The 24478-nt window shown below is 37.1% G+C and overlaps 1 protein-coding gene across 2 annotated transcripts; it reads right to left on the bottom strand.

The window, feature by feature from the left end:
- Positions 1-89: 89 nt before the first annotated feature.
- Positions 90-24478, bottom strand: LOC131690927 (ketimine reductase mu-crystallin). 2 transcript variants are annotated; one of them, XM_058977013.1, is made up of 5 exons: positions 24336-24478; positions 15287-15458; positions 895-1220; positions 530-791; positions 90-467 (listed from the first exon to the last, which is right to left on the bottom strand). In XM_058977013.1, exons 3-5 carry the CDS (start codon positions 1204-1206, stop codon positions 184-186), a joined length of 858 nt encoding a protein of 285 aa, XP_058832996.1. In that variant the 5' UTR covers positions 1207-1220; positions 15287-15458; positions 24336-24478; the 3' UTR covers positions 90-183. The 2 variants fall into 2 exon arrangements, with proteins under 2 accessions (XP_058832996.1, XP_058832995.1); XM_058977012.1 differs by lacking the exon at positions 24336-24478 and adding an exon at positions 15513-15648.

Genomic DNA, 24478 nt, shown 5'->3' with positions numbered 1-24478 from the left:
AATCATCAGGAAAGTGATGAGACGATATGACAAGGCACATATATTTCGATTCCTGATACAGCAGACCCAAGTAAAATGAAACAACCGAGAACAAACGGGGCCTTGTAGGACTTTATTCCATATTTGAAAGTGAAAACACAAAATAATTTTTATTACGATTTGTAAAACACCTGATTAGGCATTTTAAGCCGAACTTGAGTGTTCAGCTTTTGACAAGGTATGTTTGGTGTAAAATAAACGAGCTATGACAGCATCTTCAACAGCCATGCCAAGTGATTGGAAAACAGTTATACCTCCAGTTGGGATGATTTTCTTCTCTAACATAACTTCTCCTATTTCACCAACAATGTTTGCCTTCAATGCAGCTAGTTCCGCACGAGCTCCATCCCAATAGTCGATGAATACTTGGCAATGGTCATAAATATCTTGATCTATTTCAATATGATGAATGGCTCTAGCTCCGATTGCTGTAATAAAATAGTGAAATTAGATTATAACCTATATCACACGATTGATTTAAAAAAAATACCATTAATGTGGACATTGGATTTTAGGAACCGCTTGAACACCAGAGATTCGCTAGAACTGGTAGCTGTAACGATAATATCACAATCCTTGCAGCAATCTTCAGCGGTGTCATGAACTGTTATTTTAACTTCAGGGTTAACACTACTCGGTGCCATTGCGACTAACTTGCTTTTAAGTTTTTCGCTACGAGATCGTGTACGATTCCAAAGTTTAATTCGATGAAACGCGTGGGTATTCATGAATCCAATAGCATGAAACTCGCCCTAAAATTGAAAAAAAAGAATGAATGTAAACTAATAATCAAGAAATGCCCCCAAATCGCTTAGTAAATAATATGTGTGAAAAAGCCAAAAGTATTTCACATACTTGTGTTCCTGTTCCAACAATTCCCAGAACTAGTTTTGATTTATCTTGAATCCTCGGGAAAAACACCTGCTCGGTAGCGACAATTGATGCAGCCGCCGTTCTCAACCCAGTGAGGTAATTTGCTTCCAATGTGGCCTGCAGTTTCCCAGTAATTTCGTCGAACAAAAAAATATTCCCATTTATAGCTGGAAGCGATGGGTTTCTCTCGGGATTCGCTGCAAAACTTGTAATCAATTTGCAGGCCAATGTAGACTGGCGCGTTTTCATTGGGGCATTTTTAAACACACTATGATTCCCAATGAAACCCGGCATACACAATAAAACTCCTGGAAACAAGAATCTTTGTTAACTATGACTAGATTTGAGCGATTAACATAGGGTAAAGAGCTAATTTTGACCATATTAGGGAGGGTGCCAATCGGTCTATCGACGAAATGCGTATAAATTGGGATCAGCATCATTGTTTCATTCCTATGAACCAATATGATACCAAAAATATCCTGAGAATGGTAAAATACTTCTGTTTGAGGGCAACGATAACTCGAATCGAATGCTCCAATTGGGTCATTAAGCTATATATAGTTTTCCGTTCCATTCAATAAATTTTAGGTCCCATATACATAATAGAACATATTTCAAAAAAAAAATTCGTTGTAATACGTAAAAACTTTTTTTTTTGTTTTTTAAAATAAATCTTATGTAAACTTGTCAACCATACATAGGAAAACTGCGGTTGTTTACATCTGGCCTATCAGGACAACACCCAAAATGAAAAAAAACTATATGCAATGGATGGTGTTTATGTCAAATAAAAATAACCCTCCGGGAAAACCGAGAATACATGCCCTATTTTTTCTGACAGGGTATCATTTGTCGTGAAATTCGATATGTCAAATCCTTCCTATAGTGTCAAATCCAGACTGTCAACATATTTCTTTATTTTAAATTTTAATATTATTTTCACGTTTCCTGAGTTGGAAAAAAACATTGTTGCAATCACGAAAATCAGCTTTATCGATGTCAGTAATAAAAAACGACATTTTTTTCTCATTTAACCCAATTGTCGCACTCCCATTTGAGCCAATGCGTCGAACTAAGGTGGCAAACGCTGCTCTAACTAACGGCTTAAAATGGGTAGGGCGATAAAAAACAGGGCTAAAATAGGCCTAGTGGCATTTCAGATTTTTTTAGCAGCGGCGCACAGTGGATCAGAATACAAATTTGGCAGAGATCATTAACAAAATTTACTTTCTAAAGGGGAAAAATGGATAAACCAATTTGTGCATGCTAACATGGAAAACTCGAAACATCGATGTCCAACTTTTCGAAGTTAGGTATTACTAGAAAAACTCTAGTAAGAGAACTGCGGAGACTCCATTTTGGATCGATTGGATTCGCGTTTAGCTGTCAAAAAACGAATCCAATCGAACATTGCCTATCCTTATAACATTGGACGTGTTGCCATACAATGCCGGGGCATACGTTGCCAAAATGCTGTTTTTCTCTCCGCAGTTCTCTTACTAGAGTTTTTCTAGGTATTACCTCCTCATTCATAACAAATTGGTTCATCCTATTTAGGGTGATGAGCCTATTTTGGCACCATTAGGTAGAGGGTCGCACTAATTTTTGAACAACTTTAAAAGAAGCCATATTACCTAAAACCTTTCTCAGAATAAAGTATCAGTGTGCTGTTTCTTAAACATCTATATAATGCTTATTTAGCAGAATTGTTTCAGCATAAATGAACATAAATGTTCTATTTTGTGCATCTATTCCCACCTCAACGATCCAATTATCTAGTTGAAACGCAATGCCTCATATTCCATTTGCGTCGACTCTAACTAAGTATCCAGATCATGGACGCCAACGCGTGATTTGTAAAACGAATCATTCTGTATTGTATTGTATTGTATATTGTCTTCGACTAAAAATATTACATCGCACAGACTAAATAACTATAATCTAACTATAAACTAACTATTTTTAATTTGAATGATTCTTTGCTTATACTAAAATCAAAGAGATGATAAACATTGTTGAAAAGCTGGCAGCAAACATCTAGCGGATTATTCTGGCCGTATAGCGTGCGATGTGTTGAGCGCCGGGAAAAATCATTTCTCCGGAAAGACCTTCCCGGAACGTTGAAATCAAGCTTTGCTAACAGCGCAGGGGAATCCAGTGATGTCCCTATCCTCTGTGCAGTAAAGAGAAATTGAAATTACTCCCCACACTCTGGCAAGCAAAACGAGAGCGCTTCTCTTTCGCTCATATACACCACCGTATTTGATATGTGTAAGCGCACGTTGATGGCAGAGGTAAATTTTCATACACCCAACACTGGAACGATCTAGAGTGTGGAGAAGAGCTCTTGAAATTCTCTGTGGCGCGCTCAGATAAATTCGCCACCGCGCGCGCCCCAGAGTCGCTGTGGTGTATTCACTGGCGTGGTTTCACTGGCGTGTATTCACTGGCGTGTGATCTTTGGTTTGTTTTCGTCTTAGAAGCGGCAGTGCGGGCGAGATTGATTTAATTTGCACAGTTTGTTGCGTTGTGTTGTGTGGATGGCGGTGGCTTATTTGAAGCTTATATATTTTCTACTGAAGATTTCATAGTTGCTTGGTAAAGCTTGCGAGTTTATAGAGTGTTGTTACACTACCGTGGGAAACCTGAAGTATTCGAGCCTAGGGGCAAACAAGGAAAACGTTTTACGTATCAATGTATCGGCTGGTATAAACAAAGTTTTATAATGATCTGTAGTATCAGATTAATCGTATAACAGATGTAAGACGGGATTTGTACATCCACATTAGGAACGGCCTATTTATTGTTCGACTAAATAACTCAATGGTAATTTAACTTATCTTATCCGATGTCCAACTTTTCCGAGATAAAGTCCACATAAAACAAGATAACGTTCACGAGAATTTACATTGTTACTTGTTTTTTCTGTAGCGCGTTATTAAAAATAATGACGTGCCAATTTAGAAGCGCTTCTATTTGACCGGTACAGTGCTTTCAAGGGGTTACAACACTGTAGATTTTTTAAAACATTTAATTTTTATTTATTGGTTGAATTTTGTTTACTGGTGCTTTAGGATGCTGAAAATGATATTCCAAAAAATGAATCGCGAAAACAATAAATAAATATTCAAATTTTTCGCAACGCCTCTTATGTATACCTCGAGTATACTGAAAACGTTAACCGTGTTTTTCTCGAAATATATTTTTTTGATCTGGCCGGAAATGTAACTCGAACAAATGATTTTTGATGAGCCTAAAATTTTTACAGCATGTTCAAGATTACTTTCTCCAGCGATGTACGTGGGATAATTTTTTGATAAGCAAATTTTGTGTCGATTTTTAACACATTTTCAGCGTTTTTCGACTAAAAAATGTGCCTTTTCGCGAAAAATCAAGACATAGAAAAAATCTTACGTATGCTGCTTGCTGTCGTTCTAAGAAGTTTAAAAAGCTTTGGTTTTTGGCTCTGAATCAAAAATTACGGGACATAGAGTTCCGGCCGTGGACCGCTTCCAAAAAAAAAACTCCCCGACGGGAAAGGGCTGCACAGCCGCCATCTTGTGACGAAATTACTCGAATAAATCATTTTTTTGCAATAAAGTAATGTTATATATCTCATTAACCCTCTGGAAGTCGCGCTTATGGCCCACTGAACGAGCAGCCGCTGATGCTTTAAGACGGGTTCGCTAGATTTTCAGAGCAGCGTGCACTGCCGGAAAGTTAAACAAGATCTCGATTCATCTCATTATTGCGTCAAGAAAAATTCCCGAAATATGCCTATTTTTCGTGCTCTATAGTGGTGTAACCCCTCAATAATTAGTTCTGGAATCTTTTGACGGCATTTTTCTTCTGTGCCATCATTTACATAAATTAGCTGGTTTTCTCTCGAATTTCCATGCGATGGAATAATAAGAGAGAGAATTAAAATTAAAACCTAACATGTTCGGGTACGAGTATAGCAAAGAAGTTCAAAATGGCAAATCCACCGTCTTTGCAGTACATACTAAATTGTTCCAAAGAACGTTTATCTGTTTACCGTGTTTTTATAATTTGTAAAACTTATAATATTAAGTTTATGTATCAGAGGATGTTTATGACCTCACCGAATAAAAATCTTCTTGTGTAAACCTTGAACCTATAGTTGATTTCGTGACGCGAGGATGTGCTTTTGTTTTCATTTCGATCCGAAAAAGAAATACGATCTACGTTTATCCCAAAAATTAACGTAAACTTCGTATTCTATACATATATTAATCAATTCACCTGTAAGTATTCATGCATACACTTCGAATCGAGTACATTTCCGTGATTTTTATTCTTAGTCCAATTAGGTGATTCAAATTTTCTGATAAAAAGAAATATATGATTTGATTCCTGATGAAATAAGTTTTTATGGATATTTAGTAATATTATATCAGACAATACTAATTATCCTCAACATATTCCATTTTCTTCTCAAAATTTATCAATTTCGAATGCTCTAGTAATGCTAACAAAGTAAATACATAATAGTTCAATAGTTCCGCACTTAAGGTGTGAGTCGCATTTTAGTCATGCTTGGGTCAGTAAAAGCCAAATATTTTACGCTTTTTGGCTATTCTCGAGCGACGTAGCGATACAAAAAAATATTTCGTTCTAATTCTAATATAATTTTTTTGAAAATCTACACTTGTACTGCATTACAACGATAGCATTAGTTAGACTAATAATATAGTGCAATAAAAGCAGAATGTTGAAAGTTGTTCTACGTGTCTTATGAACTGCCCTAGAATTTTAATTGCAAATATGGGAAATCATTCAACGTATCTTTGGTATGTGTGCAAAGAACTAGAATATTTGAGTGAAAATTCTGCTAAAAAATCGATGAAAAGTTCTATGGGCGATGTCAATATATTAAACGAAAGCATTTAATCCCAAAAATGATAACAAATGTTAAGATTGTTTATTAACCAATTTATGTATGTGAAACTTCTTGTACCATTACCACTACCATGTATCATTAATATAGCCATTGCTAATTACGGGTCCTATGGGACATGCAACTATAGATACATTAGCTCAACTATATATTACTTTCATACTCGGTCATACAAACAACGGGTTGTTAAGAACCGGCCACCATACCAGAATTTGCTTTTATCCATATATATATTTTGACAACATACCATTCAAGCACCATTTTAATTCTTTTCCATTTTAATTCTGTCCATTGATGAATTTTTTTACACCATGGCTTCTGAAGAAAGCTTCGTTGACACTGAAGTAGCCTGACGCTTTATCCTATTGATCTATCGCCGTAATATTATAGAACGTAGTTTTTTATATCATGTTAATCTACAGGTTTTTGGAATCTCGGAAATCCCCTGTTCGAAGATCGTGCAAGATGTTTTCATAAGGCGAACTTTTTTCTATATTTTCGTTGATATAAAAGTTCACAAGCGATCTTTTCTTCTTCCGATATTTGCTTGAACCGAATAATGTTCCCAAACATTGGCACTCTTGAAGTTCACTGACGATTTTTTCCGTAGCGATATTTTATATCAGTAAACTTTTTATTAGAAAATCGGCGAGGAAAAGATTCTGTTGTGAACATTGATATTTTGATATTTTCCCAACACTACCTTTTTGATAAAACACCTCATTCAAGAAAGTTATAATGAGGAATAATTTATCACACAAAAATCGCTTGTTTAAACTTGAGGAAACACCTTACTTGTTACTTGAAGATACGAAAATTTCATAGAGATTGACAGAGATTCCGACAGATACTACCAGATACCTAATACTTTGTTTTGCTGTTGATATTACGTGCAATGAATCCGTGCATTATAATTACGGTCTAAAATACTAACTGACGCAAAAATCTAGAATACGTATAATAAACATTGTTGCTGCTGACCCATTTATAACATCCTTTTATGGAACACAAGATTCATTGTTCATTTAAAATAAGCGTGAACACTAGTGGCCTTTTTTCTTGACCCCGAAACTGAGCCAATTTATTTCGCTCATTGACGCGCAGACTCCCGGTCCTAGCTCCTATGCTCTTGAAACATTCGCTTTCGCCTGCTGTTTAAACGATTTCCACACAAAATAATAGACAAATAAACAAATGAATAACGGGTGTACGCTCAATTGTGATGTTGTATGTACAGTGGCGTAGCCAAGGGGGGGTTTTGGGGGTTAAAACCCCCTCCAAACCAAAATATTTGAATTGAAGAAAAAAAAGTTTGATGCTGACTAGTTTATTAAATATTCAAATAATAATTTTGGAAGTTTATTATCTGTTCATTACATTGAGATTCTTGTAAATAGTGAGAATGGGGACTTCTTGTAAATAGTGAGAATCTTGTAACTAATATTTTAGTGAGGATCCTATAGTTGATAAGTCATGTAAATATCAAGCAAAATAGCTCAATGAAAACGCCTACATAGAAACTGATGAAAAATGGCGTTTTACGCTTGTCTCTAACAGGTCAGAATCGGTTTTTTGTGTATTTATATGAAGTGCCACTAGCTAAAATTTGTAATAAAAAAATTTAAAATTTTTCACGTTTTCGCTATTTATGATGTATATTTGGGTATCGAATTGAATGGCGCCAAGATTCCATGATTTGGAAGCCCTCAGTTTTTGGAGGTTTAGTATTTAGCAGCATAATTTTGTTGATTAATTTTTCCAGTTGGATGCATTACTAATTCCAATTAAATTTTAGTTCGAGACTTAGAGTCTTCAGCAAAGTTTTCAAGAATGTTATTGCAAATAGCTTGGTTGAAGATATGAATGCAACCCGTATTTGTGCATTATAGGCCATACTTCACTACGAATTCCCTTACTAACGGCTATAGGCGGCAACAAAGAATTTGGGAGAACATCTTGTAGATGACGTTTACTATCCTAGTATGTAAAAGTGACTTCAACGCCACTTTGGTCAAATTTAACTTTTTCGCATTTTTAAGTTCACTACGAAAATTCCCATCTTTCAGTGCAAACGACTTCAAATAAAAATAAAAAATTACCTGTTGAAATGCGTAAAGCAAAGTGGCGAAAGCATGCTTTTACCCGCACCATGCAAGATTTGAAAATTTATTTCCTGAAAAATAAACTGGATGGCGTTTACGTCACCTTTGCATACAAGGGCAGTTCAGTAATGTGATAAATCGGTAATTAGTTGCAAAAATCCCGCTTAGCACCATTTTTATAGATGGGACATACTACTCCCTACCTCCTATACTTCGGTGAAATCTCCTCCTTCCAGATCTTCAAAAGCACCCAGTGGAGTGCTCTAGCCAATTCCTCTAATCTGTGCTTGAGTAGCTCACATGACAGTTGATCATTTCCAGCGGTTCAACCGGCCTATTTTTTCATGAATCTTAGGCAGATCCGGAATCTGTCGTCGACTGCGCGCGTCTCCAAGCTGATTCTTGCAATACTCTTGTTGTCTACTGCTTCGCTGTTTAGGTGTTCGTCATAATATACTTATCAATCGTGAGAATTTCTGCACATTATTTATAAAATGTACAGATTATCATGTGCGATAACAGGTTTATACAATGTCCCCGGCCTATCAGGATGTTTGTGTCACCGATGACGAGATTAACATTCCGCCATAGGCAGCTATCATAGACATGCTTCAGCTGCACATAAAATGCATCTTTCTCGGTTTCGTGAGGTCAGTGCACATTGATAATGCCCTAGTCGAAGAAATGGCCTTTGATCCACACTACACACATCCATTCGCTGATCGTCTGCCACTTGATCACGCGTTGGCGAATTTTGCCCAGCTCTTGTGCCGTCGCTCGATCCCCGCATTTCCACACCTTCTGCACCGTCTATCAAAGCTCCTCCAATGCTACGGTTTCGAAGTTGCGAGTTTTCAGCTCATGCTTTTCTGCTTGATTGATAGTAAAAAGGTGTTTTTGGGCCACTCGTTGAACTTGACCTAACCTGTCTCGTAGTCCGCCACCCAACATAACTGACACCTGCGACAGGTGTTTAGTTCTGCCTACGGTAGGGTTATAGCGCCCATGCCCGCTCACACCAACCCATTTCGCTATTGCTGCAGAGCACGGTAGTACCCAGTCGATCGCGGCCTACAGATTAAATGTCATCAATAGACCCGCCAACATTTTTGAAAAATCTAAGATTTTCGTCAAAACCCCCTCCAAACCAAATTTCTGGCTACGCCACTGTGTATGTAAATTAATTATCGTCACAAGCGTATATCTAATTTTACTGAATATGTCAAGCCTGTCGACGAAATCTAAGATTTCGTTTTAAACTTGTAGGATTAAGTTATAATAAAACTATCAATACTTATAACACGAGTTTGCATATCAGGTGCCTCTGGTCATTATAAAACTCTCTATACGATGATACGTAAAAAGTTTTCCCAATTTGCTCCGAGGGCCGAGTACTTTTAGTTTTGCAGGTAGTGTAACAATACTTTATAAACTCGTTCGCTTTACCAAGCAACTTGTATGAAATGTTCAGTAGAAAATAATATAAGCTTGAAATAAGCTACCACCATCCACACAACAAATGCAAATCAAATCAATCTCACTCGCAATGCCGCTTGTAAGACGAAAACAAACCAAAGATCACACGCCAGTGAATACACGCCAGTGAAACCACGCCAGTGAATACACCACAGCGACTCTGGGGCGCGCGCGGTGGTGACTTTATCTGAGCGCGCCACAGAGAATTGAAAGAGCAAGAGAGCACGGTTATCTCGCACCCAACTACCTCAACACCAGCGCACACTTGAAATCGGTCTATACAGCTCCGAAAGAAAGAGCGTTCTGCTTTTTTCTGTGGTGTGTGATCATTGTATCCTCTGTGTAGGCATCACACTTACGCGCCAGTGCATCACTAGGGTGAAATGCCATCACTGGGGGAATCTATGTTGTCAGTAAGCAAGTCGAAGATGAAGAGTCGTTGCAGAAAAATTCGCCTATTTCGCAGCGTAGGGAGATTTATGAGAGCGCAGCGATCTTCGTATGGAGGTAGCAGTAATCGATTTTGCCAGGGCAGCCGACGAAGGGCAAACCTGATGAAATACATTCTGCTTTCTGTCAGTTCACGCACACGAAAGAAACTCATCAGCTGTTAGTAGAAGAGCGCCCAGAATTGCCCACACAGGAAATAACCTTACGAAAGTTGACAACTGGAATGACAAGTTTCACATCACACATTGCTTTCTCTCGATCCGAATGGTATGTGCATATGAAAATAAAATATCTGCAATCAACAATTAGTTGAATAGCTTGAAATAATTGATTACTTATACCCGAAATTGCATTACAATATATTTTCAAGTTCATGTTTTGGTTTGGCCGCACTGGTGATTCTTTTCTGTATGATGGATGCAAAAAGTTTGTTTTGATTGTGGTAGTGTATCGGACAAAACATGGCGATAATACGAACCCCCCGTATTTAATATTATCCTATTATAACACTAGGCCTATCCTAGTGTTTGACGAGTGGTTTTAATGTGAAATAATCACAAAAAGGTTCTCCAGCTAAAATAAAGGCATGTATCAGTGCAACGTTTAATATATTTGGGCCGGAATAACGAGATATGAGGTGGTAAATGCAGGCTCGCAAGTGTTTATTTTACTAAGCGCTGTTGCGTTCTGTTTCGGTTTACTACGTGAGTGCGGCGGATTAGCAGATATTTTAATAAGATGATTTTGTTTTAATTAAAAGCCGGATTTAGAGGGTAGTTCTTAATACTGTGCACAATAAATAAAAAATATAACTGAGCTTATTTTTGAACACCTGTTTTAGACAAATCGATATTGTCTCATATGCCTAGTTCGAAACTAAGGGGTACGAAATAGGGTCACAATAGGCTCTACTACCATAATAGGCACATCACCCTATTTCCATTTCGAAGCAGGCTTTGGCCAAAAGTGGACATTTTTTTAATTTGTCGTGTTTTTGCTCGCGAAAAAATATTTGTGAACTTAATAATGGAGATTGTCAGTACTGAAATTAGAATCAAAGGTGATAGAATAATAGAAGATAAACCCGCAATACAGCGGCTATGGCGTCGGCAGCCGTTGCTCTTTGCACGGGCGCAGCGAAAGGTTCAGCCTTTATACTGGGATCAGCACCAGTTTATAGGTGTACTTCAGTTGCAGTTTACATTACTCAGCGAAGAATTCGTTCAAGCACCAATGGGCCGATCGCGAGAATGGTCAAAAGTTTGAAGAATAGGGGGCTTTTGGTGAGATCCTTTGAATATATTATCTTTGCCCATATTTTTACTGATTAATTTGATTTGATTGTACTAAATATGTGCCTTTTTGCAACATTCCCTAAAGTTCTATTGAGCTCCACTGAATTTTTTTTGCCTGTGCTACTATAGTCTGTATTTTCATTAGGACTGTTGTATAGAGGACTATAACTTTAATAAAACAGTGGTATTGTGCCCTTGCTTGTCTCTAGTAGAGGAAACCGAGGAGATTTGGTCGGTGTTAAGTCAGACCGGACTAAGTTGCCATAATTCTTGTCTATTATTACATATTTCAAATCTGGCAAAAGTCGAATATAGCTGACAAAATTCTTTATCCAGTGATATCATTATCCCATTTTTTTATGTTTTGCGGCTTAGTCCGGTCTGACTTAACACCGATAATTTGAACAGAGGAAAATTGAAACAGTGCCCATTACTAACGAAGCAGTACCGTCAGGGACAAAACAATAAGGCATTTTTATTTATATCGTGCCCACAAACCCTCCAATACACGCCAACTATGTTAAATGAATGGTTGAGTATTTACGGTAAACACGCTACAAAAAATGAGCAAAGGAAGTTTTCGTTATTTTCTTCAAATTGGTAAAAATAGGATATTAAGTTATATTCAATCATGAAAATATCACTATTATGTAATCTAAGAGTTAACATTTATGAATTATGTGCGTTTCTTTCTATCTTTGCGATGTATAAACTGTAAATTGTGAATCAAGCCTTACTTCTCTATCTAGGAGAGTTGAAACACCTTGTTTCAGCTCTCCTCGACGACGAACTTCTAGTCTTTTTGCAATGTTATAATCACATTAACGTCCCTGAGCAAATAATCATAGGGTGATGTGCCTATTATGGCAGTAGAGCCTATTTCGTACCCCTTGTTTTCGAACCAAGCATATAAGATAATGACAATATCGATTTGGTTAAAGCAGGTGTGCAAAAATAAGCTCAAGTTATATTCTTTATTTGTTGTGCACATATGTATTTAGAACTATTCTCTAAATCCAACTTTTAATTCAAACAAAATCACCTTATTGAAGTATCTGCTAATCCGCCTCACTCACGTAGTGAATCGAAACAGGATGCAACGGCGCTTAGTAAAATAAACACTTACTAGCCAGTATTTACCGCCTCATAGCTCGTTATTCCTGCACAAATATATTAAACATTGCACTGATAAGTACCTTTATTTTAGCTGGAGAACCTTTTTTCGATTATTTCACTTTAAAATCACTCGTCAAACACTAGAATAGGCCTAGTGTTATAATAGGATAATATTAAATACGATGGTTCACATTATTGCCATGTTCTGCCGATACACTACCACAATCAAAACAAACTTTTTGCATCCATCATACAGAAAAGAATCACCAGTGCGGCCAAACCAAAACATGAACTTGAAAATATATTGTTATGCAATTTCAGGTATAAGTAATCCATTGTTTCAAGTTATTCAACTAATTGTTGATTGCAGATATTTGATTTTCATTTGCACATTCAATTCGGATCGGGAGGAAGCAATGTGGGATGTGAAACTTGAGATTCCAGTTGCTAACCTTCGCATGGTTGTTTCCTGTGAGCGCAATTCTGGGCGCTCTTCTACTAACAACTGATGAGTTTCTTATGTGTGCGTGATGTTTACGTTTGTTTTGATCGACTGAAAAAGCAGAATGATTCGTTTTACAAATCACGTCCATGATAGGTTCATTTCCCTAATCAAAATAGGCTCATCTCCCTAATCAAGATTATTCTTTCCTGAATTGACAACTGTGATCAACATTCACAATTTATTAGATCTAGGGCATTTAAAACCACGGAATGAAACAAAGAGAACACTGTTACGAAAATCAATATACTGATGCTTTGTTATTGATTTGTATCAGTTATTCTGATGTAATAAAGCATAAACAGAAGTAAGAAATTTAAAAATAAGCAATCATCGTAGGACAGTTTTTTTTTATTATAGAGGTTTTAACCTTAGGGTCATTCGCCTCTTTCCGGGTTAGAGAAATCTCTTTTAGAAAAATCTCTAACCCTATGTGCGGGGTTGGGAATCAAACCCAGGAGAGCTGCGTACAAGGCAATCGATTTACCAACTACGCTATGCCCGTTCCCTAACAGTTTTTTGATTTATCTAACAAAAACAAAAAATTGTTTCAACCCTCCTCGGTCTCCCCTACATCTCGTTACTAACAACAATCAGTGGTTGGCGTGCAAACATCGATAACGTGAGAAAACGGTTGCTTGGAATCAGGACTCACACTTAGGGTAGACGAGCCCTTATTCGTCTCATTAGTCAGGATGTCATACTATTTTGATACTAACTCGGCTTACAGTGATTGGATTGCGTTAAAATAGGCATCAGCAGCCTTGCTTTGTTTCTAAGAAGCAGTAACATACAAAATCTGGCTTGAAAAATGTAAATTAATCGCGTTTGAGCGGATCTAAAAGTTGAGTACAACGCACCCTTATTCATCCTACCATTTGACCTAATGCGTTGAATAGAGATAGCAGACACTGCTCTAACTAATGTATTCAAATGGGTGGGATGAATACAGGAGCTAAGATGAATTAGTAACCCTATGTCTGATATAAATATAAAAAAGTTTCCGTTTCATTTTTATACTCTTGTAGTGGTCAGAATTATCGATTTTTTCAGTATTTTTATATAAAATTAATACTTTGCTCGTCACAGAAGAGGTTTACACTTTTCTGGCATGTTTTTAATTTTAAAATAAATATATCATCTTCTCTAAATGAGTTAGACATATTACGTTCTACGTTTCTTTGCAGAGCGAGCCAGGGCAAGATGTAGAGCGATTAAAGGCGCTATAGCCTGGGCTCATTAGGCAGGACAGGGCTAAATACTTCTGTTCCATCCCAGGAACCTGGGACCAAAGGAGTGACACTAACCCTCTTAACCAAGTCACTCCCAACAATGTATCAAATCCCCATCAAATTAAAGCGGTCGGTACGGTTGTCCCCGCTTTTTCCATATTCAAGGTTTGAAATAATTCGTTGATTGAATTCTGCATTAAATGAATAATTAATTTGCTGTATAATTTTAAATCATCTTCACTTTGTACGCTGCACAGTTGGCCTATCCGCTTTAATGTTTGTGTCATATATGATTAGACATTTTAAGGGGGGGGGGGGGGGGGTGTAAAGGTTTCAGCGTGAAAAACTTTTGAGAATTTTTTAGAACTTTTCGTTAAGCAAATTTATCAAAACTTTTGCACATTATAGTGTATCATTTCAATCACACGCCGTAATTTTTCTATGCAAAAATATCGACACACAACTCGGTGACGAAGCTTTTTGTAGAATGTCTCTGGAAAAAAACATGATTTGCGGTGTTACCTGCCATTCAAAAACTACTTAACTGATTTATTTGAAACTTTGCATACAGATTCTATGTTAATAATACTTAACCCATACGTTGAGCTTTTGCGATAATTTTTCATTTAAGGGGGTGTTTACTCAGAAAAAGGCGGAATTTTTCGTGAAAAATAGTAATTTTTATTTAGAATGAGTAAAAAAACCCCTTTATTGAAAATTTATCTCAAAAACTCAACGGTGGGGGAGTATGCAAAGTTTTAAAGAAATCGGTCCAGTAGTTTTGGGCGGCAGGTAACACCGCAAATCATGCTTAAATTAGCTGACTGATTTTTGTACCACGTGTTTCATTTGTTTTGAAAAATAAAAAAGTACAAATTTACCAAACGAATCAAACTTCCGTGAAGAGAATCAATTCATCTGCATGTGCTAACATGCTTACATACAGTGATACAATTTCTAAGTAATCTGAGATAAGACATTTAAGTTACAAACAATTTTGTGTGGCGCGCCAATGCAATGTTTTAATTTTGAGGATAAAATAAAAAGAAGAAACGACGGCATTTTAGCTGCCACCTTGTGACTCTATTCAGCATGTCCTTAAAGGATAAGTAATTACGAAAGAGCACTGTCCATTCCATAAAGCGGCCAAATTAGGCTTATCACCGTATTTATATAGGTGTAAAATACTGAGAGGCTATTTAAGTTCAGCTCATTCGCAAGACCCCCTTTACAAATATCACTTTATCAACCAGCACATATCTAGCAATACACATGCTTACCTCCATCTGTACTCACAAATGACCTCTGTGGCTGTGAGCTGTGCGGGTGATCGCTTGACTTAGCCGTATTGGAAACAGATAAAAATGCTTCCCCGAGTGCGAGTGTTATCTCCTTCCAATTTGTATGCTGTTTTAGCTCACTTTCGCTAATAAACACAGGTTGATTTGAAGCCTGAAAGATTTAATGACTTAGATTGTTTTTATGTATGAAAAAAGACATGTTTACCATTTTCTTTAAATTATGCTTGCGTATATGGCAAAACAATGGAAATAAGTTCAAGTGAAATGGTGCAAAACTGGTTTTTCAGAGATCTGAAACAACACTGTCAAGCTAACAGTGGCGTCGCTGAGAATTTGTAAATCAAGTATTATACACATTTCTAGAGAGAACAAGTCTCGACAAACATATGATTACGGCCTAAAAGCCAACTGTCATAATCCACTTTAAATGGAAATTCTAGACAAACCGTTACTAGTTGAACACAGTTCACAACAGTTTATGAAAGATGAAACTTTTCTCTTTCATTTACTACCAACATCTGTGATTGGCGTGTAACGGTTTGTCCGGAATTTCCATTCAAAGTGGATTTTGACAGTTGGCTTTTAGGCCGTAATCATATGTTTGTCGAGAAGTCTGCTCGCAACACAGTTCAATAAACTTATCAATGGCAATTGTGGTTTTGTGGCTTAAGTACATTGCAAAAACCAAACCAATTGGCAATTGAGATAATTTTTTTCTTATGATAACGTTTTCTTGTATCGCACAAAAAAAAACAGTTTTAAACAAATACGAACAGTATATTTGAAAAAGTAGTCTACGGCAAGTCTGAAACCCTTGATTTTCTTTTGATTATATCTCCGATTATATTTAATCTAAAATCAAACCGCAAGATGCTTTTAGAAGGAAATTGTTCAAGGAGTCTAGAAAAAAATATTATTTTTTTTTACGGAAGTTCTGCCAACTATGCCTTTTATCAGGTAAAAAGTAAAAGTTCATTTTTCTTGCAATACGTATATTTTAATTTTGAAAATTTTAATTTCATTCTGTTGCTCAGACATTTTTATACAAGAAACACTTCTAATCTCAATATAATTTGAGCCAACCCCGAATACACCGTTTTAAAGAAAAAAAAACTCGCATTTGACCATATAACATTTCATTTTTATCGACAAATATTGAGAAAATCTTCAAATGGTCATAAACACTAATTTCTAGTTAATCGTCATTTCTCGAGTATTTCACGATAAATTATGTGTTAACTCAGTTTACGAAAGTTGCATTTTTGTCGTAGTGCGCTTGCCATTTTATATGAGATATTGAGTTTTTTTCACTTCAAAACGGTATATCTCAGGATAAGCTCAAATTATATTGAGATTATAAGTGTTTCTTATGTAAGACCGTCAAGCCCGAGGGGTCGTGCAATTAGCACAAAAATTTGGATTTTGATACATTGGCCCTAGATGACCAATTCCTCCACAATTGGTTCAAATCCGTGAAGGTCGATTACAAGTGCCATGATTCGCACGGAATGACCCATGTGCACTTTCATCATTTTTAGATAGCTTCACGAATAACGTTTATTTTTAGTATACTTCAAGAAATCATTTATCGCGATATTATTCGGTGTAATACGAAAAAATACCAAACCATGTTTGCCCCATATGAAAAGTACCCGCATATCAGTCAGTGTAAATAACATATGGTTTACAAAGCATTTGAAGGATTTTTCTTTTGCTATGATGTCTGTAGTGTAGCTTAGTTGTTTTTATGCCACCGGGATTTATTGTACGGTGAAAAACAAATTGAACCAATACCTTTAATATATTACATAGCATAACTGCTGAGAGATTTTCGACCATCTCAAATAAATCTTCACGAAGAAATATCTTATCTAGAATACCTGAGGAGTGAAAATCGTTCATACTTCGTCACTGTTGTGATATCTTATGACAAACGCCATTTTGGGGCAAACTGAGTTAGATATGCCACATTACTTGTCTGAAAAATCTCTACAAAGTGGCGTTTTCAAAATTTTTAAATCTTACTTGGTTACTTAGGTATAGCGAGAAACACGAGGATAAATAGTGAGTTTTTTGCTTGAAATCACTGTATCTAGGGATTTGCTCAAGTTATATTGAAGTTTAAGAAGTTTTTATGTGTAAAAATGTCTGAGAAACACAATGGCATAAAATTTTCAAAAGAAAGATACCCGAATTGTGAGAAAAACGCAGTTTAAGGTTTAAACTGGAAATATAGCATATTTGGCAACAGTGTAACCAAAAATAATTATTTTTCGTAGATTCCCTGACTCATTTACTTCAAAATGCATCTCACCGATTGTTTATAAACCAAATGAACTCACAGATATAAATAAAAGTTAAAAATTGATGATTTTTTTCTATGGAAAAATTTCCATGCACCATTACGACACGTCATACAAATTTTGTCATCAATACGGCGTGTGTATGGGGGCCATACACTAATTACGTAAGGGCATATGGGGGGAGGGGGAGTTTCAAAATATCTTACAAATGCTTATCTGAGGGGGAGGGAGGGTTCGTTCTTTCTTACGTCATATCATAAAACAAGTATGAAAATGGAGTCAACAACTAAAATATTCTTTTCATAAGAAAAGAAACTATTTCTAATTTGCGCCATGAAAATTTTGAATATCAAACGAAATGAGCACATTTTGTACATCATGGTCAAGGAAAGGCTGATCTTGAATTGCAGTGTGTTTGCAGCGGCAGAATATGATTGTAAAATTAGTTAGGAGATTTTGTTGATTGGTGCCAACGTCAGGAGCGGTTTAATTGTCGATGGTTTTGGAGCAGCAACAGCAATTTCTAGACTGGTTGGTGGTTCATTGTTCAAAACTGGGGCCATAATCTGCTTTACAAGTTGAGAAGTGCTGATACCCTTCATGTTGTTAGGCCGACATCCTTTTCAAACTTTCGCTTCAAACCCGCAAGGTATTGGGAAGATTATTTGGACCAAATCTGAGTTTCTGAATATCTCCCAAAGGTTGTTCTGAAATTTTTACTGGGCGAGAAAAGGATGCAAATAAAATTACTGCAGCTGATTCAGTTAACTTTTGTCCTAAATTTTCTTGTAATAGTTCTACAAGTATTGTTTTTCTTATCATATTATTTAATGATTCAACAATATGATTTTTCAATTACGGAAATCATGATAAGATATTATGTGGGGGGAGGGGGAATTCACCAAAATCTTACGAACTCTTATCTGGGGGGGGGGGGGAATTATGTTGAAAAGTTCTAAAAAAGCCTTACGTAATTAGTGTACGACCCCATGACACGTGCACCGAGCAAAATTTGCATTGAATTTCCATAAAAACGTCTTATGACTTTCAGACATAAGGATTTTAAATGGATTTTATAAATCTGTCTTATGATTTAGAGGGGAAATTTTCCAAATCCATCTCTTATTATTTTCATAAGACAGTCTTATGAAATTTATGAAAATGTTCGAATGAACGCCATAGGTGCCCATTTATGAAAATTGCATACATTAATAAGCAGAAAACATAGTAGAAATAACGATTTCCATAGAACAGTCTTATGAAATTCATCACAATGTTCGAATGAATGCCATAAGTTTTTTATTTATGGATATTATTGTGCATTTATATAAAAAATAGAACAACCTTGAGAGGATATTGGGTTTCACACCAACTGACATAACCCCACAAAATGAGCCGGATGAACTTCGTTTGACAATTCTCGGTGGTTTGTTTACATGGGAGTTACGTGAGTTTGAATGTAACAGATGGGCACCCGTTGCACTCAAACTCACGCAACTGACAAAGTAAACAAACCACTGAGAATTGCCAAACATGAACGTCACTCATCATGAGTTCATTCGTGTGGTCATCTTGTAGAACTCAATTCGGGACAAGTTAACCTCCAAGTGTAGATCCCTTCAGAAGATTGAAGAGAAAACTCTTATTAAATATTAAAATTTGTACATAATGAGCAATGCTTCGTCAATATTTCCTGGAAAACTGGGCTTAGACAACTGGAAAACTGGACACTGGACTTGACAACTGAATGATAATGATTGTTACTTCTCAAATGATTTTGATAATTAAAAAATACGCTTCAGACACTAATTATATGCACAACTTATTTCATTACAAATAATCGGATATCTTCTGTAAAAATCATAACCATGCAAACAGATTTAATGCTCACAGTCATTTATTCAGTAACATAAAAAACAGTTTAAAATTTTGTTGCGATGTGACTAAAAATCTCACTTTTGTTTCAAAAAGCGGTAATCAAAAAGTGCTAGTCTGAAACTGTTTGCTCCTGGTTGGCCGTCCAGGCCAGTACTGAATTCATAAGAAACAATTATGAACTTTTCTCAAAAGTGATGTTTATGAAAAACAAAATACAATTTTATAAAATCAATAACAGATCTCATATGGGTTTCATGAGAATAACTTAAGAAATTCTTAAACGCATATATTGGAGCGAAGTCATAAGACTATTTTATGAAATACATTATTTGTACGTCTATGGAGTGCATGAATAAAGATAAATGAATTCATAAGCCTGCCCATGACATTCTAAAGCGTTCAATGGCAACGTCAGAAGGCTGGTTCATATACCGAGACTTATGAAATTCTCAGATACTTTTTGCTCGGTGTGTGAGTGCGACTTTTGTTTACATTCATAGTAAAAACTCGCAACGTAGTAAACCGATCTTTGAAATATTTGAGATATTATTACAGAATAGATAGAAGCATCAATTGTCTTCTTTGGATTGTTTACACCATTTATAAGTTTCAAGATATTCAATCTCAGACTTTAAAAATCGTTTTTCTTGAGATGTGCTAAATTGCGCTTGTCATAAGATAACACAACAGCGACGACTTCGAGCCTGTTATCCACTTAACAAAAAGATGCAAAATATTTCCCTTCCTACTAACCTGGAATCCAAACTTTCAAAGTGTGAGTGTTCTTAAAACTGCGAGCTGTCAAAACACATGTATTTTTATATAAATGCACAACAATATCCATAAATAAAAACTTTTGGCATCCATTCGAACGTGGTGATGAATTTCATAAGACTGCTTTATATAAATCATAATTTCTACTATGTTTTCTGCTTAGAAATGTCAGCAATTTTCATAAATGGGTACCTTTGGTGTTCATTTGGACATTTTCATGAATTTCATAAGACTGGGCCCTATTCTCACAGTCACGTCACCTAGTGACTTGACTCGTCACCGAAAAAGCGATTCTCACAGTCACTTAAGTGACCGAAGTCACCAAAAGTGACAATTGTCACGGAAAATAGCGATTCCGACAGTCACTTTTTGTGACGCTAGTCACCGTGACTCGCCAAAAAAGTGACGAAAGAGTCACCTTCCAAAATTTTGGTGACTAGAACAAAAAAGCGTGTTTTTTCTTTATGGCGATATTTTGAGACTATCGGAAAAGCTTGCTTTGGGAAAAATGTTGATTTGACAGTTGATACTTATAGGAAAAAAATTCCATTAATAATTTTTTTTTCTTGTTTTAGGTAAGAGTTGCAGTTCACAAACTAACCCGCGTAGTACATGTTCGACCTGCGATTTAAAATAAATTCTTTAACAAACAAAAGTTTAAAGGTGTAGATAGACACGTCGGTTCGGAGAATCTATGCAAATTGATAGCAGTAATTATTTTGATGAATATCATTTATGAAGTTGTTCTCATTATGTTCTCGTTGAGTCAAAATAATCACTATTATAAACTAATTGCACTTTCCGGCGACGTAAAAAAATCGCGTTCCAAACTAATTTCCGAGTTTATCAAGGGACCACTATACGGAGGGATATGTGTATTATAGACGCCGAATAGGCACGTACGTTGCTCAGATCCAGCCACAGAAAATGAAACCAGCAACAGCAACAGACGTGAAAGCTAAAGCAATCCACAACGAACCCAGCCAACACCTCCAATATGTTGAATCAAAACAGAATACTCCCTGAATGGTGGATTTCCGGAGAGAAATCCCCTCGCAAAACGTTCTCGAAATAGACAAGCCTACAACTCTCTGCAGTGAGTGCCCTCCCGGTTCACTGACATCGGAGCCAGATAAAAGCGCAGCCCGGTTAAGTCCCAGCCGCAGCTCCCACCAGTTCCCCACATCGAAAAATGCCCGGACACCGGTCCCAACAGTGGCAACGGCATCACCACGGTCACCACTCAGCAGCAGAGCGCGACGGCAATGGATAAACAGAAAAACAGCAGCAAGGCACTTGGAAGAGACTCAGTCTTTCAGCAACGCTTGATCACAAATATCCGCCACCAATCTCTCCCTTCGACCCACATACCCACAAAACAACCTCCATGTCGATGCACAGAACAAACATGCGCATGCCAAAAGATCCAACGATTATGCTAAACTAGCACCAGGCAACATCGCAAACCAACGTTCAACATCAATCAACCCACTCCGTATCCGTACCGACCTCGAACACTCCTCCTTTGCACAGAAAAAGGTCATCCAGGCAGACGATATGCAGGTGCCGATGCTGGTACGGTCCCAAAAGCGCAGTGAGCCCGATTCAATGCTGCCAACCGCACGAAACGATACCCGGCAAGACCGATTAGGACCCGGCGAACCAACAACAACCCTACAGAACTCAGCACTTATTCAACAACTAGCATAGGGCAGAAAGCACGATAGTAAGCAGGTAGACGGCCAAGCAATGAAACATTGGGAGACTTGACCAAGCGCGAGATTTCACGATTATCAATAACGTGTTCTATTTGGTTCTTTTTTTTTAAATATTTTTATACTTGTTTCGATCCCATCAGGTCATATTAAAAGTTTGGAGTAAAAAATCCTTTCCTCGTAGAAAATATTTCGTAATTCATGAATTTGCGTTAAATCATATATTTTATTAAACCTTGTATGGACATATCTACTAGAGTAATTAAAAACAAATTTGGGGGGTCTTGACAAAGATTTTATGGGAAGACTTGACCAAGTAGCAATAAGCTGAAGAAATGCAAAATTTCTGATATTGACTATTCTGTAGTACCCATTGTGCATCGCGTCACAAAAAATCCCACCTTAAACGCCATTCTTTATCTTTATAGTACTAGTCAACAAAGCTAGTAGTTTTTTCAAGATGTGTAAACAATGTACTGTTAATCCCAAAAAGGAAATGCATTAAATGACCTCGACAATATGGAAAAACATGATTACAGCATGTTTTATGTTCAAAATTCTCTTGGTAAAGTCTCCCCACTGCGGGGAAAAAACGATCACAGAAATTTTTTTATAACTTTTGAAAAAGTAAATTAATAATTCTGCAAAAAATCATCAATAAGCACAATATTTTTGCACAGTACATTTCAACCAGTTTTGGAGGATTGAAAACATTTTTGGAGATTTACGAAAGCCTGGTCTAGTCTCCCAATGTTCTACCTGCTTGCTATCGTGCTTTTTGCCCTATGCTAATCATTAAATAAGTATTGAATTCTGCAGGGTTGTCGTTGGTTCACCAGGTCCTTGTCCTCATCGGTCTTGCTCGGTATCATTTCGTGCTGCTGATAGCATTGGATAGAGCTCACTGCACTTTCGGAACCGTACTAACATCAACACCTGCATGTCGTCTGCCTGGAAAAGAAGAAAATTCGAAATCAGTACGGATATGGAGTAGGTTGATCGATATTGAACATTAGTTTGTGACGTTACCTAGCACTAGCTCAGCATAATCGTTGGATCATTTTATTATTTTGTTTGTTCTGTACATCGAGATAGTAATTGTTTTGTAAATCTGTAAATCGAAAGGAACGATTAGTGAGGGATGTTTGTGATCAAAAATCACTGAAAGACTAAGTACCTTACTGTTGTTTTTCTGCTGATCCTTTGCCGTCGCGCTCTGCTGCTGAGTGGTGACCGTGGTGCTTTGTTGCTGCTGTGAGGCGATTTCTGTTCGCTGGCTGAATCCGTGTCTGCTGGTCCGTGCGATCTGAAAGACGAATACTTGTTTTACTACAGAAATCCCAATACACGTTGGGAATTATCCCTAAACAAGCTGTGAATTTTGCGAACCCGATTTTTTCTTCTTCAAGGAAGTGGTACTGGTCGCTTCGAGATTGAAGGAACTATCCATAAATTACTCACCGTACTGCGACTGCTGCACCGGCCGAGTAGTGGTTTCTTCTACTTGCGTTGGTCCCGCTGTCTGGAACTGTATCGTGTGCTGTTGCTGCTGTTTGTGAAGGTGTTGTTGCTGTGTATGCTGCTTCTGCTGTTGCCCATATGCGTATGACCCTTGGGCTGTTTACACTGGTTGTGGTTATTTGTCGGATCATTGGGTTGAGTTCGATTCCTGGACGAGGCCATTGTTTGTCGAGCGGTCGGATGATAGTTTGTCATCTGGGCTGCTGTTATTGTTGCAGGTGGTGCTGCTGATCTTTCTGTGAAATGTTGAAAAGCGCTTGAATAGTGGATGCTTGATGCCGTTACTACTGTTGGGACCGGTGTCGAGGTAGAGATCTTTTTATGTAAGGCACTGATGGGAACTACAGCTGGGACCAAGCTGCGCTTTTGTCTCACTCCGATATCAATAAACCAGGAAGGCACTCACTGCAGAGAATTGCAAACTTATCTATTTTAGGAACGTTTTGCAAAGCGATTTACTCCCTGGAAATCCACCATTCAAAAAATATTCTGTTTTGATTCAACATATCGGAAGTGTTGGCTGAGCTCGTTGTAAACTGTTTTAGATTTCACACATGTTGCTGTTGCTGATGCTGCACCATCCGCCGCTGCAGGATCCGAGCAACCGTCGTGGCTGTAATGTTGTTGGTTTGTGTATTCTGGGATATAATTAAGGTTATTGGATGCTGCCGGATTTTAAGTTGCTTTTGTTTTGTCACTGCTGTTGTATCGGTTGAATGTTGATAATAGTTGACTGATTGACACATTTGAATGTTTTACAATGGCATATGAGGATCTAGCGGTTTGGCACAGAAGATGTAAAAATGGTTAATGTTTAGCAAACCTTGAAACACCTACTATTGGACGTATCGTAGCTAGTTGGTTTGCGAACGCAAACGTAAAAAAATTTTATGAATTTATTTTCTTCCGTGACGTGACTCAGAAAATTGCGATTCTCACAGTCACTTTGGTGACGTTTGTCACAAAAATGTCACCTCACC

This window comes from Topomyia yanbarensis, chromosome 3 (assembly GCF_030247195.1).
Source record: "Topomyia yanbarensis strain Yona2022 chromosome 3, ASM3024719v1, whole genome shotgun sequence".
Taxonomy (NCBI): domain Eukaryota; kingdom Metazoa; phylum Arthropoda; class Insecta; order Diptera; family Culicidae; genus Topomyia; species Topomyia yanbarensis.
The sequence above is the reverse complement of the archived record's forward strand: the minus strand, read 5'-3'. Positions and strand labels throughout refer to the sequence as shown.